At 40.7% G+C, this 25,326-nt stretch overlaps 2 protein-coding genes across 5 annotated transcripts in view; one reads left to right on the plus strand and one right to left on the minus strand.

Moving 5' to 3' along the window:
• The first annotated feature begins 443 nt into the window (after window positions 1-443).
• LOC137331115 (uncharacterized) lies at window positions 444-11,674 on the plus strand. Its single transcript, XM_067994721.1, has 8 exons — window positions 444-527; window positions 747-824; window positions 951-1,007; window positions 2,975-3,034; window positions 4,954-5,018; window positions 6,937-7,036; window positions 10,250-10,332; window positions 11,212-11,674. Exons 1-8 carry the CDS (start codon window positions 444-446, stop codon window positions 11,459-11,461), a joined length of 777 nt encoding a protein of 258 aa, XP_067850822.1. The 3' UTR covers window positions 11,462-11,674.
• A 9,307-nt stretch (window positions 11,675-20,981) lies between these two features.
• Window positions 20,982-25,326, minus strand: part of LOC137331439 (endothelin-converting enzyme 2-like) — a 183,184-nt gene continuing 178,839 nt past the window's right edge. For all 4 annotated transcript variants that reach the window (XM_067995226.1, XM_067995229.1, XM_067995228.1 and 1 more), the window contains exon 19: window positions 20,982-21,330. In XM_067995226.1, coding sequence (XP_067851327.1) covers window positions 21,154-21,330 — 177 coding nt within the window. In that variant the 3' untranslated portion in view covers window positions 20,982-21,153. The remainder of the gene's footprint in view (window positions 21,331-25,326) is intronic.

Here is a 25,326-nt window from a genome sequence, read left to right on the forward strand (position 1 = left end):
ATTTCCAGCAAACATAGATACGTTCCATTCTTGCGCCCTCAGTCCTGCTGGGGAATACATGGTTCTAGCACACTCCAAATTACATGATACTTACAGATACATAACTTGAGAATCTTCCACAATTTGATACATTTGGGTAGCAGTGACAGGGTCAAAGTTTTTCCTTTGCAGTAGGCTTGGGTCAAGCAGGGTTGGTAGGTCTGTGGATTGATTGAGTGCATAAAGTCCATACACTGTCAAGGACTGGACACTGAAATCAACCCTCATCAAGTAGCCCACCAAAAGCACCAGGACTATGTACCTATTGACCCACCAGGAAACATTAATCCATACTTCACTGCCATACCAACAAAGAACATGGATGTAGTCCCCTTCTACTTGCTCAACATACAATAAGCGCAATCATTCTTCCCTTCTCAGCCTAGACCATCAGAAATGACAAAATGGAAACCTTTGGGATTGTGGTGTCAACCACAAAGGCCAGTTGCTTTTACCACCTCAACCTCTTTGATCCCAGGAAACTTATGGTGGGATACACAAAGTGGCATTCCGCACACAGAGAGTTGTTTCTTCCCTTTGGTATATGTATTACCATTTCTTTCCCTTTCCTAAGTACTCTATACCCAAAGCGTTCCAAATTAGTCTCCTAGTCTGTTTCAATGCCCTAATTTACTCTTTGGGTCTTCATTTTGGTTTGGTACTCTTTCTGAAATGAAAAATATCTAATTTTGACTTTCCTGCATTAGATTTCTAAACTTAGATCAGAAAAGGAACAAGATCAACAAAAAGCAAATCAGCTTTTTGCACTTGTTAATGACTTAGAGGTATGTAAAACTGAATCAACAAATAGCACCAGAAATCTACTGAATACTAAAAGTTTTTTTGTTGTTGCAGTATTATGTAACAGAAAATACTTTTAATTACTTAGAATATTCAATATTGTATCTTAGGAACAACTGGGGCAAGCAAAACTTGTAGAATTTGAAAAGGAAGAAAATCTGAAGAAGGTAAAACATGGCTGGCACCTTTGGTTATGAAAAGTATTTTGGACTGTGAAATGCTTCTTTTTTCCTTTTTAAGTAACATAATTTGTGTATAAATTGATTATAAACTCAAAACTAGAATTGCATGGTACATTGGTGCTGCAGTGCTCTGTGCTACAGGATAGTAGGGTACAGGTGTGCATCTGAGTTCCTTTATGTGGCAAGTTCAAAATTTAGGCCATATTGTTGTTAGGAGTTACTGCACAGAAACTAGTGATAGGGAAAGTTGGAGGTTGAGTCACTGTTGAGCACCATATTGTGGCCGGCTTATAGGCGGCATTGGCAAAAGCCTGAGAGCAGGGAACTGGTATAAGGCACATGGCCTGTGGGGATACAAGAGAACGAGAAAATAAAATGTATGTAAAATGGAATAAAAACATGCATTGAACATTTCTTAAAATTTGTAATAAATAGAAATTGTGATATGAAGGTTGGTTAAAAAATGTAACAATCTCTGTAAATCTTTAATAAAGGAAACAGCTTTTTTGAGAAAATGGTATCTACTCGCCATCAGTCCCCTACTATGCTGTCCACGTTGAGCTACTTATGTGCAGAAAATTTTCAATTATAGCACAGCAGCCATGAAGTGGAATGTAGGGGAGGTTTGAGGGGGGTAGTAAGCACATCGGTTGGGCAAATAGGGAGTTTTCCCTAGTTTTCTGCCCTTCTATCCTGATGGCAGTGGTTCATGCTGGATTACTGTTCCCTACAACACCTTGCCCAAGTCACTGCCATGAAAGCCCATACAGTGAGTGCTGTGAATGAGACTGGTTAACTCAGCCCACACCATAGAAAAATACTGGAACCTCCATGGTCTGAATGGTTCAGCATTATACTATGTGATGCATTGACCCAGTTTTTTTCAAGGAGGAAGATTCTAGAGGGACAGTGGATGGGTGGAATGTGTGAGATGTTGGAGAATTAAATAATAAAATGGAAAAAATTAGGGCATAGCTGATGACTTTTGTTAATGTTACAACGTATTATGTGGGAGGAAATAGCAGTCTGTGACAGAGATTAAGATCACCAATAGTGTCACAGAGACTGGACTATTTTATGACTATACTCTAAACTTTCTAGTTTGTGTAAGTAATGTGTGAGCATTAGAAAACAATGAAAGCATAACAATTTGGATCAAGATACAGGGGATTATCTTTTCACTCAGAAAGCTAACATTTCAGATCATTAGTGATGGTTTGTGGTTTTCCAGTGACTTCTTAATTTACTTTTCCAATAATATGTTTTTGCCTGACCATGTCCACAGGCAACATTTTCCACTTCGCTACAACACTAAAATAAGACTATTACATAACCTGTGGCAAACTCCCACGATCTCCAGGGAGTCCATTGAGGAAGATAATGAGCAGAAGCTGGGTGTTCCCTCAAAAGGATAGCAAACTCAGTGAACAAATTATTCCAAACCACTTCCCTCAATCATCTAGCATCCAGTCACAAAGCACTAGAGGTGTGGGAGAGGCTGGGGCATGGTGAGTGACTGAGGGAGAGTGGAAGAAAAAAAAATCTAGAAAAAGAACTTCTTCATGTTCTTTGAAACAGAAAATTTGCAGAATTTTGTAAAATATTAAGCAGCAATACAGAAAATGTATGATAGTTGTAGAAAATAAATTTTCAAAATGTCAGAAAATGGAGCCTGAGGTACTGTCTGTCAGATACTGCAGTAGAAGCAGGGTTTTCAGGCGGTAAAACAACATAGCTGAAGCAAATTGTTAAAAGCCTATGTTAGTGGGTAAACTATTGAAAGATATCTTTCAACAAAAGAATTGAGAGTTTCCTAAACATGATTAAGGCTAGACTGAAGGCAGCTAAATCAGGTTATGATTGAAAATGCAAAATCTGGATATTAAATCAAATAGTCACATCTTTTAAAAAAACTGTGACAAACAGCTAAAATCATTCAAATCCTTTTGTAGAAGGACTATGAGATTGATGAATTAAAAACAACTTTGAAGGAGTACCCATTAGTAGTGGAGGTAAGTGGTGGCAGTGATATAATATTGGTTATTTTCTGTAAGAGATTTTTCACTAATGACAATAAGATAATGGCATTTATTTACAACTAAGCCAGATCTATAACTTGTGAATAACACAGGCCCAGTAGATTGTAGACTGTTTGAAGCTCATGGTGCCTAGGAGATATTTAGTTATTCTACAGAGGTGAATAATCTTTCAGATTTCAGTGAAATGCTTTCCTGTCTGGAATGCTGTGTGACCAGCCGACCCTTAAATGATAATATGGCTATATGAGTTTATTGTTTTAATTATCATTTCACTTGACCTCAAAATTATCAATTTAAGTCTTGCAGTCTACATGATATTTAACAGACTAAAATGGTATTTTCAGCTCCAGGACTAGCCTGGAGTGTTCATTTTTGAAAACCAGTAATCCTAATGGCTTACTCGATAAATGCACCACAAATTAAAGTAATAAGCATACAGGTTTGATCCCCATTCTGTCCTGAGTTAGCTGATTTCAGTCAGGAGACCAGCCACAATTGGCCTTAGCACCACTTGCTCGAGGAAGGGCAAACGTTAGCCAGGCTTCCTACTCTTCACTGGAAAGTCCTGAACACTGCGTGAGGAGAGACCCAGCTTGGCTATGACATCCTCTGCAGTCAATGGTCATTGTGTAGACTCACACATAAAGAGTGGGCACTCGGGCGAGGTACCGGAAGGAAGCTGGCACCTATGCAATTGTACTTCAACACAAGTCAGTGCCTTCAGAAGAGGAGGAGGAGGAGGAGGGGAGAAAATTGAAAATAAAGGAATTGTTATATTCATATAGAAGCACAGTTTTTGCTCTGGTGTAGCTGCTATTGGACATTAACACAGAGTGGGGTAGATTTCCCCCGTGTAGTTTTCAGGCAGCCCACCACCAGATAATGCTGACGGGAGGCTCAGTCCATTTTAAGGGCCGAACCTCATTAACATACTGCCAGCAGGCTGCGAGTGGAAAACCAGCCCCTCCGGGCAGCCCACCGGCTCCAGCTGCCGCAATATCGAGCGGCCTGAGCCCATAGGAAGGTAGATCTGGAGGGGGGCCAGGCGTGGCAGCGGCCCAGGTTATTTATGTGCAATCCGGAGGAACAATCCTGCTCCTCCTAGCCCTACAAAAATAAATTAAAATTTACCTTCTGGGTTCCTCTTCGGCTGGATCACTAGCAGACACTGTGCAAAGCGTGCTGTTAAGTCCTAAAATGTACCTCGTTGGAACCTGATTTACATATTAAAATGGCTTACCACCTGATTCCGGCAGGCACTCAGGCTGCCCAGTGTTGGCTATACCATCAAAGGGAGGTAAATCATTCCCCGCTATTTTGGGCTGCTACTACCCCATTTCCGCCAGGCAGAAGACCTTAAAGTCAAATATCTATATAAAAAAAATCCCTGAAACAAAAACATACAGGCCAGAAAGGTCACATTATGAATCCCATCATATGTTTTCTGGGATCAAAGAGGCTGAGGTGGTAAAAGCAACAGGCAGAAAAGGATCTCAGCACTGTGCCATAAATACATCTGCTACATTTTGTACCAAACAGTTATGTATTGTGTTTATTAAAAAGTGAACTATTGATTAATGCACATTAAAAAAAATTTTAATTACCCAAAATAAATGTTAGGGTTATTTGTAGGTTCTGTTGAACTATTCATCATATGTTTAAATAATATTTTTTATGATAACACTGTGATGACTTATATTTGTGTAATACATAAAATGCACTTCATAAAATATTTGCTACAATTTCAAAAGTTAACACCATACTGAAATATTACAGCATTATAGAGTTGTGGTAAGAGGGTAGATTTGCTGTTTAATATAATGTTTTATAGCAGTGGTAAGCTTAGGAATATTGTTATTGTTTGTCATTTTTATAATCTTTTGTCATTTAAGTGCTTACGTGACAGAGTGAGCAGTCTGCAGACTCTGCTGGATGAGGCACAACAAAATTATGCTCTGTATGTATCAGTTTAAACTAAATGGTGATACTTTTATCAGTTGGTTTAGATATCAATCAGGAGCCGTCATAGAATTTAAATACATACCTCTATCAGATTCAAGAAATATTACTACAATTCACTGTGCAAACAAGTAAAATTGGAACAAGATATCAGAAACATTTGCATAAAACAATGTGCAAAAATGTTAACAATTATCGCAAAGATTCAAACTTGAGGATATGGATTTTTAAAAAACTTTTTAGAAATAGGCAGTAATTACATAGACTTACAGCTTATTTTGAAGACCCATGTCTTCAGAACTGATTTGCAAAAAAATTGCCAAAATATTATTCTCGACAAATGTCAGATACTGGCACAGATTAAATACATAATATGTCATATATAATGTCTTTATCCTTGCACATTTTGATTAAGGACCTATGAGGTCAACTAAAAGTTTTTGCAAAGTAAAGCTGGCATAGTAAAATTGATGTCTACTAAACATGAAAATTTACAGCAGCTATTATGCTCTGTTGTTCGGATTCCTTTGCCAATAATTTCTGATTTGCATCTTAAACATAATTTCTCCAAAATGGAAGAAGTACTGGGGACGATTTCTCTTACGGTGTTTGGGCATAGAAGATCACCTGGGCAGAGCATATAGAGGAAAATCGGGGGAAGAGGATAGCTCACCCATATTTCCTCCCACTTAAATTAATGGGTGGAACATTTTGAGTTCCCTGTCTGATTTCCCTCTATGTTCTCTGCCCAGGGGATCCTCTACGTGCAAGTGTTATTAAAAGGAAAATCTGCCCCATTATCTTCATCCCTCTGAAATAAAAACATAGGATAGCATAATTTATGCATACTGCAGGAATTTTATATAGTGTGGTTCCACTTAATATGCAGAACTCCCACTATAACAGTGTTTTTAAAAAATAGCCAGTAAACATCTTGAGTCACCCATGAATTTGGATGAATGTCTGAACAATATAATGTACTTTATTTATCTTTTAAATGAAGGTAGTCTCCCATATTGGCTTAGCATCCCTCTAAAGTAGTTGATCCTCCCTCATTCCACATCACCTGAAGTGACAGGTGCGATTGTAAGCATGCTGCTGTGTGAAACTGGATTAATCTGGGCAGGAATGTGTGGTTGCAGTTTGCTTAGATAGCTCACATTTGAATCAGTGGTCTTGGCAGGGTAGCAGGAGTGCTGGTTTACTTGAATGTAATTAGCAGAAAAAAAATTGGCATACATTTTGTGGTTGAAACATAATATCAGGACAACTCATGTCAGTCAGTAAGTTATCCACAGAAGCATTCACAGAAAGAATCCCATAGCTGTCTTTCCGCAACTGCTATTTTTGCACTTATTGCTTAACAGGATTTAGTAATCTGAGGGTTTATATACAATCATCCATATACTGTACTCTAAACTATAAAGAAAAACACCAGTTTGAAAATATCTGGAGTCTCATAGTTGTATTTACATATACAGCTATTTTAAGGAAAACATCCAATTGGAATTCAGCATTTGTTAGTTTCTACTGTTTATAGGAAAACATAGGAACAGGAGTAGGCCATTCAGCCCCTCGAGCTGATCTGTATCTTAACTCCATCTACCCGCCTTGGTTCCGTAACTCTTAATACCCTTGCCTAACAAAAATCTATCCATCTCAGTTTTGAAATTTTATTTATTTAATACCATATTCAGTGTTGTGCCATATTCAGATTTAGAGGATATGTGTTAACATATTTCAGTATTTTGTTTTTACAGATTGTACATAAGTAAATAATTAACTTTGTTTAATATATTAAAATCATCTTCCTAAATAGATTTTACATATAGCAAACATACCTTGTTGTGCCAGTTACATGAAGTAGAATTAATTTTATGAAACAAATTTTAATACATTTGTACTGAATTCCACAGCCAAAGATTGTATACTGAGGAAAAGAATATCATCAACACATTTGTCATGGATTCAGGGAGCAGTAACTCCCTTTATAATGAAATAGCAGAAACTGGAGAGGTAATTAATAGTTTTCATGTTATATCTGTGAAATGTCAAAATGAAATGTCAAAAACATATCAAATAATTTATGAGCTAATTAATGAGTTGCATTATAAATTAGTTCTGGCAAGCTTTGCAAGTGGACTTATTCGACCACTGTTCATATTTTATTTTATATTCTATTTAAAATACATATGCTTGAAATGCAATTTTTAAAAGGTACTGTTCCCTTCCAAAACTGTTATTAAAAATGAGTTACCAACAATTATCATTAATGTTACAGTGCAATTAATTGGTATTCTCTCTATTTACTTCTTATTTTTTAAACAGTAAGTATTTATGATGTTTCACTCACTTGGAAGAGTTCGATAAGCTCCCTCAGTCTTTTGGACACAAACATCTACAGCTAAAGTTGTGACAACTAACATTTATACATTGCCTTCAACATAATAAAACATACCAAGGTGCTTCACAGGTGAAAATGGATGCCAAGCAGTAATAAAGGAAAATAATTAGGGAGCTGACCAAAGGTATTGCCAAAGTAATAGGTTTTGAACAAGATTTTGAAGGAGGTGAGAAAGGTAGCAAGGAAGAGTAATTTAGAGGTGGTATTCCAAGTCAATAAGGAATTCAGGAGAAACTTCTTTGTTCAGAGAGTGGTGAGAATGTGGAACTCACTACCACATGGAGTGGTTGAGGCGAACAATGTAGATGAACTTAAGGGGAAGCTAGAAAAGTATATGAGGGAGAAAGGAATAGAAGGATATGGCGATAGTGTGAGATGAAGTAAGGTGGGAGGAGGCTCGTGTGGAGCATAAACACCGGCATGGACCTGTTGGGCCGCATGACCTGTTACTGTGCTGTAAATTCAATGTAATATAGCTGAAGGCAATGCCACTGAAGGTGGAGTGGAGGGAGGCAGAATATGCAAAGGAGACCAGAGTTTTTAGAGCTAGAGGATGAGAAGGAGTTATACAGGCATAATTTGAGACAGGTGTGCCTGCATTGGAGAGAGGCCAGCAGACTTGTGCCTACCAAGCAGGTGGGTACACAGGCAATGCCACTGTCACTTCAGCTGACAGGAGCTCTATCTTTGTCACTTCCGCTTCACTAAGGAGGCAGTCTCAGAACATTGCCATCTCCTACAGGCAGACCTTCCAAACCTCTGTCTTTTTCAAATCCCATTACAGTCCAATATATTTTAGCATTGCCATAAGATATATTTTAATGTTGTTTATAAGTTTTTACCATAATTGGTATTAGTTGCAAGTTGATAGAGCCTAATTGCTGCCTTGAGAGGTGGAAACTTTCCTGAAAATGGGAATTCCCATCTCCGATAGAGTTGGCAATCCAGGGCTATTAGCACTGAAAGCATGGGAAGAGGAGTAGCTGGGACTGTATGGTGCATTAGCCACTGGACTGTGGTAGAAATGGGCAGGGGAAAAAAAATGCCATGGGGAAGAAAAGGAATGTACGGAAATGGGAGGGATCAATGCAAGGTGGGAGGAGGAGGCCTAGAATACAAGGGTAGAGCAGAAGTAGAATGCAAGGGAGGGGGCAGAATGCAAAGCAGGAAAGGGATAGGTAATGCATGTCAAGGGAGGAAGCAAAATGCACAGCAAAGGAGTAAATGGACTTGGATGGTGAGAAAGGAAATGACAGGGAAGCGATGGCTATGAAAGAGTGGATGGCAGTAAAAGAAGTTAAGAGGAGAGAGAAGGGAAGAATTTATGGCAATAAATGGCCCTGAAAGTGGCATTAGAGGGAAAGGGAAAATGGATGGTAATGAATGGAAGAGGGAAAGGCAGAAGATGGGAGTGGCGCTTTGGGGTGGAGAGTGCCATCCTCTCTGCAGATGATGTTGCCAAGTGGCAGCATTTAGATGAGGAAGATGGAGGGGCCTAAGAAAGGGGACTCCAGAGGTAATGGTGTGGGGGCAAGAAAAGAAGCCATTGCTGGTAAGAGGTAGGTAAGAGGGAAACCAAGCAAAGGAGAGAGGCATTGGAGGATGGTGTGGTTGATCATGTCAAAGGTTGCAGAGAGGACGAGGACCATAGTGCACCACAGAGAATGTGACTTTGGTTTGGGCTATTTTGGTGCTGTGGCAGGAGCGGAATCTTTCGCAAAACCATCTGCCCTGTTGCGCGCCTCACTGCATGTAAATGAGCGGGTGAGCGCAGCCAAACTACTTCAGCAATTTCCCCCGTTAGAACCCCTAACTCAACCACAGTATGAGCGTCCCTGAGGCAGATACTGGATCGTGAAGTCCATTGTTGGGAAATTTTATTGCATCTTTGTGGAAATTTACTGGGACAGTAATTTTTGGTTGTTTAGGCTCTGGAATTTAACTGACAACTCTCTTGCCATTTATAGTGAGCACCAGACAATTTTAAATTTTGGAGTGAGGTCATTTATTTCCTTATGGGAATCCCTCTCTTCCTATACTTATAAAGAGGAGAATATGAAGAGGCTAGACTGGTGGAACTTAGAGTGAAGCACCACAGAAGACATTTGTTTCCAACACGTTGATCCTGACTTCACAATGTGCAGCCTTTGGAGGGCCTCCCTTGATTTTTCCACAAACAATATGTTAGAAGGCTGCACTTTCCTACGGAGGCTACTGAGGAATTATGCCAACTGCTAGCGGCAGACATGCAGTTCACCTCAACTAGGAACATGGCCTCATCAGTGACTGTTTGTTACCACAACCTGAAGTTTTACATCACCAGGTCATTTAAGTCAGCCTCGGGTACCTTAGTCACGCATCAATAAGATAATGGATTTTTTGTTACAGCCAGGCCTCACAATTTATATCCTTCTCTATATTTCTTGCCAAGCAATGAGTATGAGCAGTGAGCTTTCATTGAGTAGCAGGATTCCCCCAGGTACAGGGTGCAATCAATAGAACTCATGTTGGATTGAAGGCCTGGTACGTGAACCCCCTAAATTTTTTTTAAAAGGCTATCATTTCTATTAATGTGCAGTTGGTGCATGATGGCAATCACCTGCTCTTGCACATGAATGCTTGCTACCTAGCAAACTGCCATGATGAGTGTGTCTGTGAATGGGGGGGGAAAAGGGAGTGCCTCTGTGAACTCTGTAAAACGTCAGAGAGGAATTTGGTACGAGTGTTGGTAAGATACCTTCATCAACAATAATTTTGTAACTTTTTATGTCCTTTAGAATTTTGTAAAATTACATTTTTTCATATTTTGTTTTCATTATTTTCAGGTTCTCCAAGGCGGGGATAAAGTCTGCACTGATGAAATGAACATAGCAGTTGATGTGAATGAGCACAAATACATTGAAAAAAGGTAGGTTATAGTTTGGGGATTGCTACAATTTCTTGTGTGCCGTTACTTTCCTATTTTACGGTGAATGCCAATATAACAACAACTTGCATTTATATTGCGGCTTCAATGTAGAAAAATGTCCCAAGGCACTTCACGGAGGCATAATCAAAAAAAAAGGACACTGAACCAAAAAAGGATATTAGGAGAGATGACCAAAAGCTTGGTCAAAGAGGTGGGTTTTAAGGAGGGTCTTTAAGGAGAGGGAGGCGGAGGGGCTTAGAAGAGGAATTCCAGAGCATGGGGCGTAGGTGCCAGAGTCAGACGAATGGAGAGTGTGGGGACAGCTGTAGGAGGTTACAGAGATAGAGAGGGGCAAGGATATGGAGGGTTTTAAACACAAGAATAAGAATTTTAAATTTGAGGCATTGGGGGAACTGGGAGCCAATGTAGATCAGGAAGGACAGGAATGATGGGTGAGTGGGACGTGATGGGGGATAGGAAATGGACAGCAGTCTTGGGTAAGCTTAAGTTTACGGAGGGTGGAGGATGGAAGATTGGTGGAACAGTTGGGGGTAAAATTAACTTTTGGCGATAGTGTAAAACAGGTGATATCCGATAGGCCACCCGCTATACCCCTCTCCGGATCTTACTTTCCATTTTCCCTGAAGTCAATGGAAAGGAAAATCGGGAGAGTAAAACGGCCGGCTGATCCGATATCGCCTGTTTTATACTATTGTCAAAAGTTAAAATGGCCCCTGTTGAGTCTGGAGGTGACTAAAGCAAGGATGAGGGTTTCAGTAACTGCTTAGCTGAGGTAGGGGCGGAAGCAGGTACATTTCCACCCAGAAAAGCTTTTCATTAAAATTTTACAGAACTGTCACATTGTTGCTTCGTTCACAGATTAGATGATGATACCTCAGGGAAGATAAACCAGTTGTGGCTACAAGGACCAAGTTACAGAAGAATAATTCAGTCTGCAGCTGCCATTGTGCTGGCATTAGGATTGCCCCTGAGTCTTGTAAACTCTTTTTCACAGATGCCTAACAATGACTCTGCATCGCATCTTTGTCGTGCCTCATTCTGGTCTACCCTTCGACAAGCCTTTTTACCCTGTTGGGACCTATGGCATCTGACTCCCCCACCCGTGTGATTTTACAGCTTTACTGGTTTCACATACGTCACAGAGATAGCAACAAATGTCAAAAGAAACATATTATCCTAAAAGCTATAATTTAATTAAATTAGTTCTATTTCACTTATGTTTTGAAAATACATTCTGCCTAGAGGATGCATTATCCCTTATTAAATCACAAATGGAGTTTTGAGTCATGTAGTTATGTCAGTACTGTTTGGCAATTGGAACTTTTTATTTTTCAGTGTTTTGTGTTTTTATCAATAGAATTTATTAACATCTTTTTAGGATACAATTCTAGATTGCTCATGTGCATGTACCTTTTGTTTTTCCGGGTTAAACTGCTCTGGATGCTAACTGTTTGTGGAGGTGGATCCTTCGAGATCGCCTTGTAATTGAGCCATACTGACCAAGAAGGTACTGTGTTGAATTCTCTGTATGTGCTGAGTTAGGAAATGTCAGCTGCAGTACAAACGCTACAGTTGGCTTCAGTGTGTCTGGTTTAGGGAGGGGTAATCAACCAGAGTTCTTGCTTCCAATTGTTATCCAGTGACCCTTACTGGAAATGTACGTATGCAGTCATTAGGTGGGGACACAGCTGGGTGCAGGTAATGTATCAGCAGTTGAATAGCCTGCTAAAAATTGAGTATCTAGGGTCACCCATGAAAAAAGGTCACTGAGGTAAGGGGGCAGCTGGCACCTATGGAACCGTGCCCCAAAAAGGAGACAACGTCTCCAGGAAAGAAGGGGAGAGGAGAAAATTGGTGCAAACTGGAGGGAAAATTATTTTAAAAAATAAACAGTATTTTAAAATCAGCAGTTTTCAGAGGGAGTGAACCTTGAGGCAATTGTAAGTTATTCTGTCCCGCTCACTGTTTTATAAATTCTGTACTCAAAGGATTGCCAGCGTGTATGTTGTATTGTAAATAATTTATAGTTCACAGTTGATATTGTTAGTGGATTTTTAAGTGAATGCCAGCCTATGCCTGCCATGTGAATCCAATTAACAGTTTAATATGCATGCACACTTACTCCTTTGTTGAAAACATTCAAAGCAGTTATGATAAAACTGCTGCACTGTACAAAAATGCTTGCTGTGAAACTTGTTCATTCAATGTATAACATTGACTTTCCACCCATTTTTCCACAGGAAGAGCATGGGCCCGATGTTAGGAGGGAGGCGGATTGGCAGCGGGGGGTTGACTGGGCGCGTGGGTAACGCGCCCAGTGAATTCGGGGTGCTCCGCATGCAATCGCAGCTTAATTGAAGGTACTTACCTTGGCTTCCGGGTTTCGCGCTGGAAAGCTGCGCAGCGAGCGGACTGCGCAGCCGCATCATAGGCTGTCAGCTGGAGGAGCCCTATTTAAAGCGGCAGTCCTCCACCGACTGATGCTGCAGAAAATATGCAAAATTACAACATGGAGCAGCCCAGGGGAAAGGCTGCTCCCAGGTTTAATGATGCCTCACTCCAGGTCTTACTGGATGGGGTGAGGAGGAGGGGGAGGACAGAGATCTTCTCCCCGGCAAACAGGAGGAAGTGGCCTGCCTCTGCCACCACGGAGGCCTGGCTCGAGGTGGCAGAGGAGGTCACCTGCACCACCAACATATCATGCACCTGCATACAGTGCAGGAGGCGCTTCAATGACCTAAGTAGGTCAGCCAAAGTGAGTACACTTACTCATTCCCCTACACTCCGTCTGCCATATCACTGCCCCCCACCCCACATCTCCTTCTGCACTGCCAACACTACTCTATCACATCACTCCTCACACCCACTCAAAGCTCATCCTCATCTTACCTGCACTTACTCACCTAACCAGTACTCATCCCACCACTACCACTCAACCCAATCCTCCTACAATCTCATGGCTCTATCTCATACTCACCCTCTCATGCATCTCTTTCACGGTCAGCCTCACTCAACCTGCCACTAACAGTGCTGCAGCCACAGGGCATGCATCACATATGTGCAGTAGGAAGTGTAAGGCAAACGTGTCGTGAGCATGAAGGGGATACACAAGGGTGTTTGAGGGTTTGTCATGGTTTTTACTTATATTTGATTTCTGATCAACTCACATTACATATTATATTGTCACCACTACTGCCACGTCTTTGCAAATCTTGTCTGGTTTGTGCAATAATGCCCTTTCCTGAGGATCACTATGAAGACCCACAACTGATGCAACCCATTGTGTCACTGCAGAGTGGGTGTAGGTGTATTTGCAGGGCTCTTTTGTGCAGACGACTGAGAGACGTCGGCAATATCCCTGGTGGCACCCTGGAAGGATGCGAAGGAGAAGTTGTTGAGGGTAGTGGTGACTTTGACAGCGACAGGTAAGAAGATGCTGCTCAGGCCAGCCGGGAGCAGCTCGGCATGAAGGAGGCTGCAGATGTCCACAACTACATGTCGAGTGACTCTGAGCCTCCGTATGCACTGCTGCTCAGAGAGGTCCAGGAAGCTGAGCCTCGGTCTGTCGACCCTGTGGCGAGGGTAGTGCCTTCTGTGACGCATCTCTCTCTGCGGTAGCCCTCCCTCCTGCTGTGCAGGTGGATGTGTCACAGCACTGTGTTGTGGGGCTCCACGTGTCAGATGTGGACGGCGTGGCCGGCGAGGCTGTTCGCCCTCCGAGGAGGTCATGACTGCAGCTATGGCGGCCCCCATCCGGAAGATGTACATTTGAGGGGGTCCGCAAGGTAGGTAAATGTGTCTGGACACCGGGGTAAGTGTGCAAGTTTGTGAATTTTATTGTTAGGAGGAGGGTGGTGGAGGCCAAACTTTGTCCCAAGTGACAGAGTGGCCCCCCCCCCCCCCCACCACCTGTCAAATGGACCTTTGCAGCTGCCACATGCTGATGGCTGCAACGTGTCCATTTCAACTGGGAGTGTTTCCCCCAGTACGGGAAACAGTCTCAGTTGAGTTGAAAATCCCACCCCTCCTAAAATATCATGTCAATCAGGTCTGCTAACGACCTGAAGTATCTACTTAATTAGTTTAAGTGGCATCCCGCCGGCTTTAATTGCTGGCGGGACTCCCGCATGCGGGGGCTGCTGCGCGCGTGTAAGCGCGTCACTGGGGAACCCGGAAGTGGATGGGAAGGAGCCAGGCTCCAGTCCCGCCCCGGGAATCCCCAATTTTTGGAGCCCCTCCGCCACAGACCCACCGGCTCAGAGGTCCGAAAATCGAGCCCCATGTGTCTAGAAATAATATTAATTACATGAGCAAAGTAGTTTTGCAAATTGACTGCTCTGCTTTTCTGAAGCAGAATGAATAGTCTAGTCTTTTATTTAACTATTTAAAATATCAGGGCTACAAGGGAAAGTTAAAAAAAATCTTAATTTGGAATGGGGAAAGAAAGGGAAAAGAGGAACAAGTTAGAGAAATACTAGCTTATCACCTGTAGCATTGCTCCTGGATAATCTCTGATCTGGAGCATGGCTCTTGGGTTTAGCTGCTAAGCTGCATCTGTGATTATTTGTCTAGTCAGTTTAAGGCTACTGCTCAGGTACTCTGTGAGGAAATCAGCATTCCCCAGGTCAGTTAGAAACTTATTGTTGAGGGAAGGTCATATACATCAGTAGCTGCCTGTAAATCCTCAGCTCCTGCCCTTCTAAAGAAGTCAGGTTAATAAGGTCAGAAAAAAAAGTAGGAAAATGGCCCTTTTTCTCTCTTTTAAATACTTTTGACAATTTTAACATGTTCTGATGTGTATCAGATGCATGCTAGATGCAAATATGTGTATATATTTATGTACATATAGAGCAGGCAAATCTTGAGAGTGTGATCTACTGAATTTACATTTTGCATTTTATGCTGCGCTCAGAGTTCCACTATGATATTTCTGATTGGAGATATAATTGCTAAGGGGACCTGGGCTGTGAAGGCAATTTCTTCCAAGCCTACTAATGGTATATTGTAGTTGTTCAAATGGCCACTGGAGGGCTATATTGTCAAATATTAAAAAGCAAATAATTATGGAGCAGCCAATCCTAAAGGTTTTTAACCACCCACTGGGAAATAGTTTTTAGTCGAGTAGTAAGATAATATCTTGGTTAATATCACTGTAGAGTGATATTAATTTCCAATATACTTTTTAAACCTATTTACCCTATTGTTTTTTTATTAAAAATTGTTTCAATTGCAGAAGACTTCAATGAGATTAAAAGTATGAAGGATTTTTAAATTTACTGTCACTATTATTAGATGTAATACATAGTGCATTAATATTTAATCAAAGCAATAACAGGGTGTGCTGATGGCAGATATAAAATTTGCTCTGTTTTATTCAATGTTCCTCTCATCTTTCTTTTAAGTCTCTAGAAAGGTATTCTGTTAGTGTCCTTTCTCTACAGAAATGCTTTAAAATGCAGCATTCTGACTTTACATGCAGCAGTTGAAACTGTATGCATTAGAACAAGCCTGGAACCAACCTCAATATCTTTGGATGTCAAAAATTATTCTTCAGTAACCAACACAGTGAGATTTTACGGCATTCAGAGTTTTTTTTAATATGTATATAAATGCTGCTTTAATACCACTCTACATTAATGTTTCCATAGAAACTGAAGCAATCAACATTCTTTTCAAGATAATAAGGCTTTTCTGACAGTATGACATTTCAAAAAGGAACTGGTTGGATTCAAAGATTAGTTGCCCAAAGAGATAGTGTAGAATGAAGATTCACAGGAGAAAACTGAATATTTCAGCTATTAGTCTGACAGTGAATCACACTAATGAGACATTCAAAAGTGACAGCATGTCTTGAGTTCCAAGGTTAAATAAAAATAACACAGACCGTTAAAATCAGGTATATCATCATAACAATATATTAATTTCAAAAACAGTGGTATAAATTTAGTGGTAATTTTATGACTTCATGCTCCCAGTGGGGAGCCTCACCTGCCAGAAGCTCATAGTGAAAACTTAGGCACTTCTGGCAAGTGGTACTCCCTGGGCGAGCACCAAGTCAGAAAACTCTTATGTGACATCATTCAAATCGTGAGATAAACCAAAAATTTCTATAGTCAAGAAAACAATTACTGACTGAAAAAAATAGCATTCAACTTAAAGCTTGTTAATGTAATCCAAGGTTCAGGATTTTTTAACAAGTAATTTCTTTGACTTTAAAATAATTGTTTAACCAAAGTCTTTCAATTATACAATTTATAGAATTTTTCAAAAGCCACTCAAATACTTTGTAAAACTTGTAAACAATTTTACAACACCAAGTTATAGTCCAACAATTTTTATTTGAAATCTACAAGCTTTCGGAGGCTTCCTCCTTCCTCAGGTAAATGTTCAGGAGCTCCTCGAAGCCTACGCATTTATACATATAGAACAATACATGGTGTTTACAGACTGCCCCTGCAACTGCCCGTTGCCAAGGCAATCACCGTGTTCAGACAGAGAGGTGTCACCAACAGAACCCCCGAATACACATTCAACAAAAAAACAAACAGGAAAAAAAAAGAGGCAGAAACATCTGGAAGGCAGAGAAAGCCAGCAAATGACCCATTATATTAAAAACAGATAGCTTTTGTTCGCTGGTGGGGTAACGTGTAGCGTGACATGAACCCAAGATCCCGGTTGAGGCCGTCCTCATGGGTGCGGAACTTGAATGTGTATTTGGGGGTTCTGTAGGTGACACCTCTCTGTCTGAACACGGTGATTGCCTTGGCAACGGGCAGTTGCAGGGGCAGTCTGTAAACACCATGTATTGTTCTATATGTATAAATGCGTAGGCTTCGAGGAGCTCCTGAACATTTACCTGAGGAAGGAGGAAGCCTCCGAAAGCTTGTAGATTTCAAATAAAAATTGTTGGACTATAACTTGGTGTTGTAAAATTGTTTACAATTGTCAACCCCAGTCCATCACCGGCATCTCCACATCATTTGTAAAACTTATTATTGCACATATAATTATGTGCGCTAATAAACAACATAAATAACATTTGAAAGAAAGATTGGCTGTTTCAGACATGAATCCCAACCAGTAAATGTTAAGCAGCAAAAAGTAATAGGTCACTAGATCTTGTATGAAAATATTAAACCTTTATAAATACAACCATTGAATCAATGTGTTTTACATTTAACCTGTTTATTGCATAAAATGTTGATGAGTAGAAATGATCATCCTTTGCAGTAATAAACAATTTTTTGGTTACATGCTGAGTTCTTTTTTCAGATTTCTGATAATCATGGCCATCCCTATTGATTACTGTACTTGGGGAACTAGGAATTCATGAACCTGAATACATTTTAGGTTGGAAATTCCAGCCACCAGGCGACAAAACTGGGGTATGAATCCATAGGAGAGGGCCACACTTGAAGTGGATCCTAGATCCACTGAGTTTTTGCTCCAAACGTCTACCCTGACATATTGCACTGGAGAGGGGGGAGGGGGTCAGGCCCACCTCTTGTTACATTGAAAACTAACTTTGGGGTCGTGTTTGGGGGCATTTCCAGGCTACCTTGGGAATTCCACCCAACTTACTCCCGATAGCCTCAGCAAGGCCGGCGCCTGTTGAAGAGGCATGGGTTTCATTGTGGGTTTAATGAAGGCCCCAAAAAGGAAGAAAAACAAGGCTGTCCCTCTGGACCTGGGGTGGGGTGGGGTGGGGACATTTTAAAGTCGCCCCTTCAGCCTGATGGGGCCTTTGGTACCCACTTTCGGAACTATAGAGTGCCACTCTGACCTCTGCCTCATCAGTGGTCTTCGTCAAAAGGGATGGCAGAAGTTCCACCCTTTATGTTGAATGAATGTCTGGGGTAAATTATAGACTTTTAGGTAGTCCTGGGTTGGTTTGGGGTCAGCATCAAATCAACATGTAAGCCAAAAATCATGGAGGGCTTCTTTGCGTCCTCGCAGTATTGAAATCAAAACTTAGTCTTTGTTTTATCATGATCTGCTTATAATCCCTGTCTTTTCTTCCTTCTTCAAATTCGCAATTTAACTATCAAGTTTGGTGCAATTTAGTCATTACTTCCTGAATTAACTCCTATCGTCTATTCTTTTCAGTTTTATCTTACATTATATGGACCTTGGATCTTTACCTATATTTCTCAATTTTTAAGAAAATACGTTTATTGCATCCTTGATGATTGATTATTTTGCTTAATTTTTATGTGTATATATAATCATCAACTAGAAAAAAAATAGTACATTAGCCCAACTATACTGTGGAGTAGTATGATTTGCAGTCCTTTACATGCTCAGATCCTGGTCTTAGCTGTGCCATTATGGAGAGGTTCCAAGTAGAGAAAAGACATTTTCCTGCAAGGAGGAGGGGGAAAATGTCAAGAATCACCCTGAAAAGCCTTTCTGCACCTCTCAATGGCTTATTTCAGAATGGTAGAGATAGGGGAGCAGGCTGCTTGCTTTCGCCTAGATGGCGTAAAGAGTGATGAAACTCAAGAAAATGCAAGAGGAGGCAAAATCTCCTAAAAAGGTAGAAGTCTTAGCTTAAAAATTAGACCTTTTAAAGCAGAGTGGTTCTTCAAATAAAAATTATCTTCGAGACATAACGGTATTGGTAGTCAATTTAAATAGGAAATCACACAGCACATCCCTTTAAGGAACTTAAATGACCTGAATTTAAATTACGCATTCTTGGCCCTCTACCATTCCTCTAACCAAAGCAGCCAATCAGTAGTATATATGTCTTTGGTTTTTGAGAAGTAAACTTTTGACAGAAAAGGCAACTACATAATTAGCCATAATCTTAAATAATTAACATTAAACGTTATGGACATGATGGCCAAGACAGTGGGCCAGTAATATCCGATGAAGAACCATAAGTTCCACACAGCCAAGGTCAAAACGGAAGGAGGATGGGTAATTCAAAATAGAATCATACAGCACAGAAATAAAATATGTGAAGGATAATATAATTGAATAACTGATAATTCTGCCTAAAGGAAATATAATGTTTACTCACGTTTCTCCATATTTCCTGGGTAAGTCACATAATGGCACTGTATTAAGAGGAAGAGCGGAGCAGTCTACCTCTGCTCTAATATAGAGATGAAGCTGCATGCATTAACAGCCAGATCTAAGCAGCAGTGTAAAAGACAGTGGATTAATCAAAAAAAAGCAGAGTTCTTACAGTTCAAGTGGTCACCACTGCATAACTATCTTTGGGCTTGTGAAAAAAATCAGTAATGTAGTTAATACAATATGCTGTACATTTTTTCACATCTACCACCAACCCTTTTAAATTATTTATTTTGAACCATCTTCCTACTCAGGGTCTGCAAATCTAGTACTGCAATGTAACTTTTATCTTTATCGACTCCGTTATTTCAAAATGAGCTGCCCTCTTGCAGTGCCTTCTTCTAACATCATCCGACCTTTAAGATGGAAATTTGCCTGGCCAATAAGATAGATGCTCCAGAGATGCTAATCAACACACTATCATGAAGTGCTGCATATAACACTACAGGAGATAATTGGTGACACCCACTCATAGTGTAGGTTGAGATTGAAGGACAGCTCTAGCAAAGCTTTATTTTTGTGTTTTGTAAAATTCATATTTTCCAGTCTTGTAATTTTTCCGATCAGTTTGGTCTCCTTGCAAATTGTTATTTTTATGCCAATCACTCTCCATTGCCTTCTACTGTTCATAATCTTTCCTTTTTTCCATTATCTTTCTTTTCAACTTAACATTATAGGATTCTTCAAAGATTCAGTTATTTTGGCTGCCTTCCCATTTTAGTATTTTTTTCATGTAGTATTTTATTTTAAAAGTATGTGATTATTACTTTACAAAGATTAAGATGATGTTTTAACTATTTCTGTGATTGTTAATTTATTTGCTTTTAACAATGTTAAGTTTGTAACTTACATTTTTTACTTCACTTTGGATACGAAGTTTGCCTCAGCTTCTCATTTAATTACAGAATTCTCTTTTCTGCTGTTTTTAATCACAATCTGCAATCGAGTGCACATGCACAAAGGTCTGTGAACCTCCCACAGTGATGCAAACTACCAGTATAACTTGGTCTCCCTGCCTGCTCTATTAGAGTATTAGCAAAGCTGATATATTAAAGACAAAATGGGTCTCAGTACCTAAGCTCTTCCACTGCAAGCAATGGATGAGATACAAAATAAATTACCATGACAGACTAAGATGGTTATTTAGTTTCAGCGATAATATCTAATTCACAAAGACCAGGTACCATTTATTTTCAAGTTAATTTGGGCAATTTCAATTTTGCGTGACACTGTACAAATAGGCTTAAGACTTGTAACACTGAATATCTCAAAATCTACCCCTAAGTGTGCCAGTCAACAGGCTACAATTTTCAATTGATGACACAATAAAAGCACAGCTTCACGGTATTCTGTAATGATGTGAACACTGTCACTCTGCGTGGGAAACAAGCATGGATCTACAACCCATACCCTGGATCATGTAGATCTTCTAGAACACAAAATATTTCACCTTTATCTCCTCCTCAGAAAGAAGCTATAGATTGTTCTACCATATTAAGAGGTTAGGTTTTGTGCACCACAGGCTAGTGAAACACGCAGACATGTACTATGTATTTTTAACCTTTAATAATCTTTTAACATCTGAGGTACAAAAAAGTGCATGATATAATGTATGTTTTCTTGTATCATGATTTCCTCTTAGGTCAATGTTTCAGTATATTTTTTCAATTTGCTGTGAAAATGATCCAGTCTAAAGTTCCATCATTAGGACATCCACAACTACCACACTTCACATTGTTTTCCAGGATTCATTGGGGCCCCCATGGGACAATTGAAATGTTCAGCAAAGTCTTTGGAATTTGATAATGTTCCAATAACCCGAAATTTGGCTGGGCTGTGTGGATCTGTAATAAGGCCTTCATGTGCACTCTCCGGTGTACGCACTGAGCACCATACCTGTTAGGAAATAAAATCTATCAGCATCACATATCTATAACCTAAAAAATCAAAAGGGCAAACAAAATAATATAAGCACTATTACTGTATACACCAAACCTTTTAACACTGACCATTTAAAATAATGCTTCTGAACCCAATTTCACTAGAGGAATGTTACATTAGTCCACCAATTACTATCATATTTGCCTTGAAATTACACTGTATAAACATTAGTATAGTGATTATGACTTTACAAAGACTCAGGTATTTATGTAATTGTTAATTGCTTTAACTAAAGTTAAGTTTATAACTTACATTTCGTCACTTTGGATACTATCAAGTGTGCCTCAGATTTTAATTTAATTAAAGAATTCTCTTCTGTTTTTAATCACAATATTCACTGTAGTAGTAACATTGCTGAAAATGACAAACCTTTTACAAATCCCTCTCCCTCACAGTTGAAAATGGTAAGTGCTCTACAAATAACTTTCAAATGATCCTCCTTACCCATGTTAAGAGTTGACAAAACAATTGTATACACTATTTCGAGAGCATAATTGTAAAGTAGAATCATAGAAGTTTACAACATGGAAACAGGCCCTTCGGCCCAACATGTCCATGTCGCCCAGTTTATACCACTAAGCTAGTCCCAATTGCCTGCACTTGGCCCATATCCCTCTATACCCATCTTACCCATGTAACTGTCCAAATGCTTTTTAAAAGACAAAATTGTACCCGCCTCTACTACTGCCTCTGGCAGCTCGTTCCAGACACTCACCACCCTTTGAGTGAAAAAATTGCCCCTCTGGACCCTTTTGTATCTCTCCCCTCTCACCTTAAATCTATGCCCCCTCGTTATAGACTCCCCTACCTTTGGGAAAAGATTTTGACAATCTACCTTATCTATGCCCCTCATTATTTTATAGACTTCTATAAGACCACCCCTAAACCTCCTACTCTCCAGGGAAAAAAGTCTCAGTCTATCCAACCTCTCCCTATAAGTCAAACCATCAAGTCCCGGTAGCATCCTAGTAAATCTTTTCTGCACTCTTTCTAGTTTAATAATATCCTTTCTATAATAGGGTGACCAGAACTGTACACAGTATTCCAAGTGTGGCCTTACTAATGTCTTTGAACAACTTCAACAAGACACTTCAACAAGACATCCCAACTCCTGTATTCAATGTTCTGACCAATGAAACCAAGCATGCTGAATGCCTTCTTCACCACCCTATCCACCTGTGACTCCACTTTCAAGGAGCTATGAACCTGTACTCCTCGATCTCTTTGTTCTATAACTCTCCCCAACGCCCTACCATTAACGGAGTAGGTCCTGGCCCGATTCGATCTACCAAAATGCATCACCTCACATTTATCTAAATTAAACTCCATCTGCCATTCATCGGCCCACTGGCCCAATTTATCAAGATCCCGTTGCAATCCTAGATAACCTTCTTCATTGTCCACAATGCCACCAATCTTGGTGTCATCTGCAAACTTACTAACCATGCCTCCTAAATTCTCATCCAAATCATTAATATAAATAACAAATAACAGCGGACCCAGCACCGATCCCTGAGGCACACCGCTGGTCACAGGCCTCCAGTCTGAAAAACAACCCTCTACAACCACCCTCTGTCTTCTGTCGTCAATCCAATTTTGTATCCAATTGGCTACCTCACCTTGGATCCCGTGAGATTTAACCTTATGTAACAACCTACCATGCGGTACCTTGTCATAGAGTCATAGAGTTATACAGCACGGATAGAGGCCCTTCGGCCCATCGTGTCCGTGCCGGCCATCAGCCCTGTCTACTCTAATCCCATATTCCAGCATTTGGTCCGTAGCCTTGTATGCTATGGCATTTCAAGTGCTCATCCAAATGCTTCTTGAATGTTGTGAGGGTTCCTGCCTCCACAACCCTTTCAGACAGTGAGTTCCAGACTCCAACCACCCTCTGGGTGAAAAAGTTCTTTCTAAAATCCCCTCTAAACCTCCCGCCTTTTACCTTGAATCTATGTCCCCTTGTTATAGAACCCTCAACAAAGGGAAAAAGCTCCTTAGTATCCATCCTATCTGTGCCCCTCATAATTTTGTACACCTCAATCATGTCCCCCCTCAGCCTCCTCTGCTCTAAGGAAAACAAACCCAATCTTCCCAGTCTCTCTTCATAGCTGAAGCGCTCCAGCCCTGGTAACATCCTGGTGAATCTCCTCTGCACCATCTCCAAAGCGATCACATCCTTCCTGTAGTGTGGCGACCAGAACTGCACACAGTACTCCAGCTGTGGCCTAACCAGTGTTTTATACAGCTCCATCATAACCTCCTTGCTCTTATATTCTATGCCTCGGCTAATAAAGGCAAGTATCCCATATGCCTTCTTTACCACCTTATCTACCTGTTCCGCCGCCTTCAGAGATCTGTGAACTTGCACACCAAGATCCCTCTGACCCTCTGTCTTGCCTAGGGTCCTCCCATTCATTGTGTATTCCCTTGCCTTGTTAGTCCCTCCAAAGTGCATCACCTCGCACTTTTCCGGGTTAAATTCCATTTGCCACTGTTCCGCCCATCTGACCAACCCATCTATATCGTCCTGCAGACTGAGGCTATCCTCCTCGCTATTTACCACCCTACCAATCTTTGTATCATCAGCGAACTTACTGATCATACCTTTTACATTCATATCCAAGTCATTAATGTAGACCACAAACAGCAAGGGACCCAGCACCGATCCCTGTGGTACCCCACTGGCCACAGGCTTCCAGTCACAAAAACAACCTTCGACCATCACCCTCTGCCTTCTGCCACTAAGCCAGTTTTGTATCCAAAGTGCCAAGGCACCCTGGATTCCATGGGCTCGTACCTTCTTGACCAGTCTCCTGTGGGGGACTTTATCGAAGGCCTTACTGAAATCCATGTATACCACATCCACTGCGTTACCCTCATCCACACGCCTAGTCACCCCCTCAAAAAATTCAATCAAATTAGTCAGACATGATCTTCCCTTGACAAAGCCATGTTGACTATCCCTGATTAATCCTTGCTTCTCCAAGTGGAGACTAATTTTGTCCTTCAGAATTTTTTCCAATAATTTTCCTACCACTGATGTTAGGCTCACTGGCCTGTAGTTCCCCGGTTTTTCCCTACTCCCCTTCTTGAATAATGGTATTACATTAGCGGTTCTCCAGTCCTCTGGCACATCCCCTGTGGCCAGAGAGGTTCTGAATATATGTGTCAGAGCCCCCGCAATCTCCTCCTTTGCCTCACACAGTAGCCTGGGATACATTTCGTCCGGGCCTGGGGATTTATCCATTTTTAGGCCTGCTAAAACCGCCAATACCTCCTCCCGCTCGATGTTAATATGTTCGAGTATATCACAGTCCCCCTGCCGTATTTCTATGTCTATATCGTCCTTCTCCATAGTGAAAACAGATGCAAAAAATTCATTTAGAACCCCTCCTACATCTGCCGGCTCCACACACAGATTGCCATTTTTGTCCCTAATGGGCCCTATTTTTTCCCTAGTCATCCTCTTACCCTTAATATACTTATAAAACATCTTAGGATTTTCCTTTATTTTGCTCGCCAGTGTTATTTCATGGCCCCTCCTTGATCTCCTAATTTCTTTTTTAAGTATCCCCCTGCACTTTTTGTACTCCTCTAGGGCTTCCTCCGTCTTTAGCCTTTTGTATCTGCCAAAAGCCCTCCTTTTTTTCCTAATCCATTCTCGTATATCCCCTGACATCCAAGGTTCCCTGGAGTTCTTGGAACCACCCTTGACCTTTACGGGAACATGTTGCCATTGTATGGTCTCAATCTCCCTTCTGAAAGACTCCCATTGCTCCGATGCGGATTTTCCTACAAGCAGCTGATCCCAGTCCATTTTGGCCAGATCCTGCCTTATCCTATTAAAATCGGCCTTCCCCCAATTTAGAACCTTTATTTCCGGCCCCTCCCTGTCCTTTTCCATGACCACCTTAAAACTCACCGAATTATGGTCACTGTCACCAAAGT

The sequence above is a fragment of the Heptranchias perlo genome, chromosome 13, assembly GCF_035084215.1.
Source record: "Heptranchias perlo isolate sHepPer1 chromosome 13, sHepPer1.hap1, whole genome shotgun sequence".
Lineage (NCBI taxonomy): Eukaryota > Metazoa > Chordata > Chondrichthyes > Hexanchiformes > Hexanchidae > Heptranchias > Heptranchias perlo.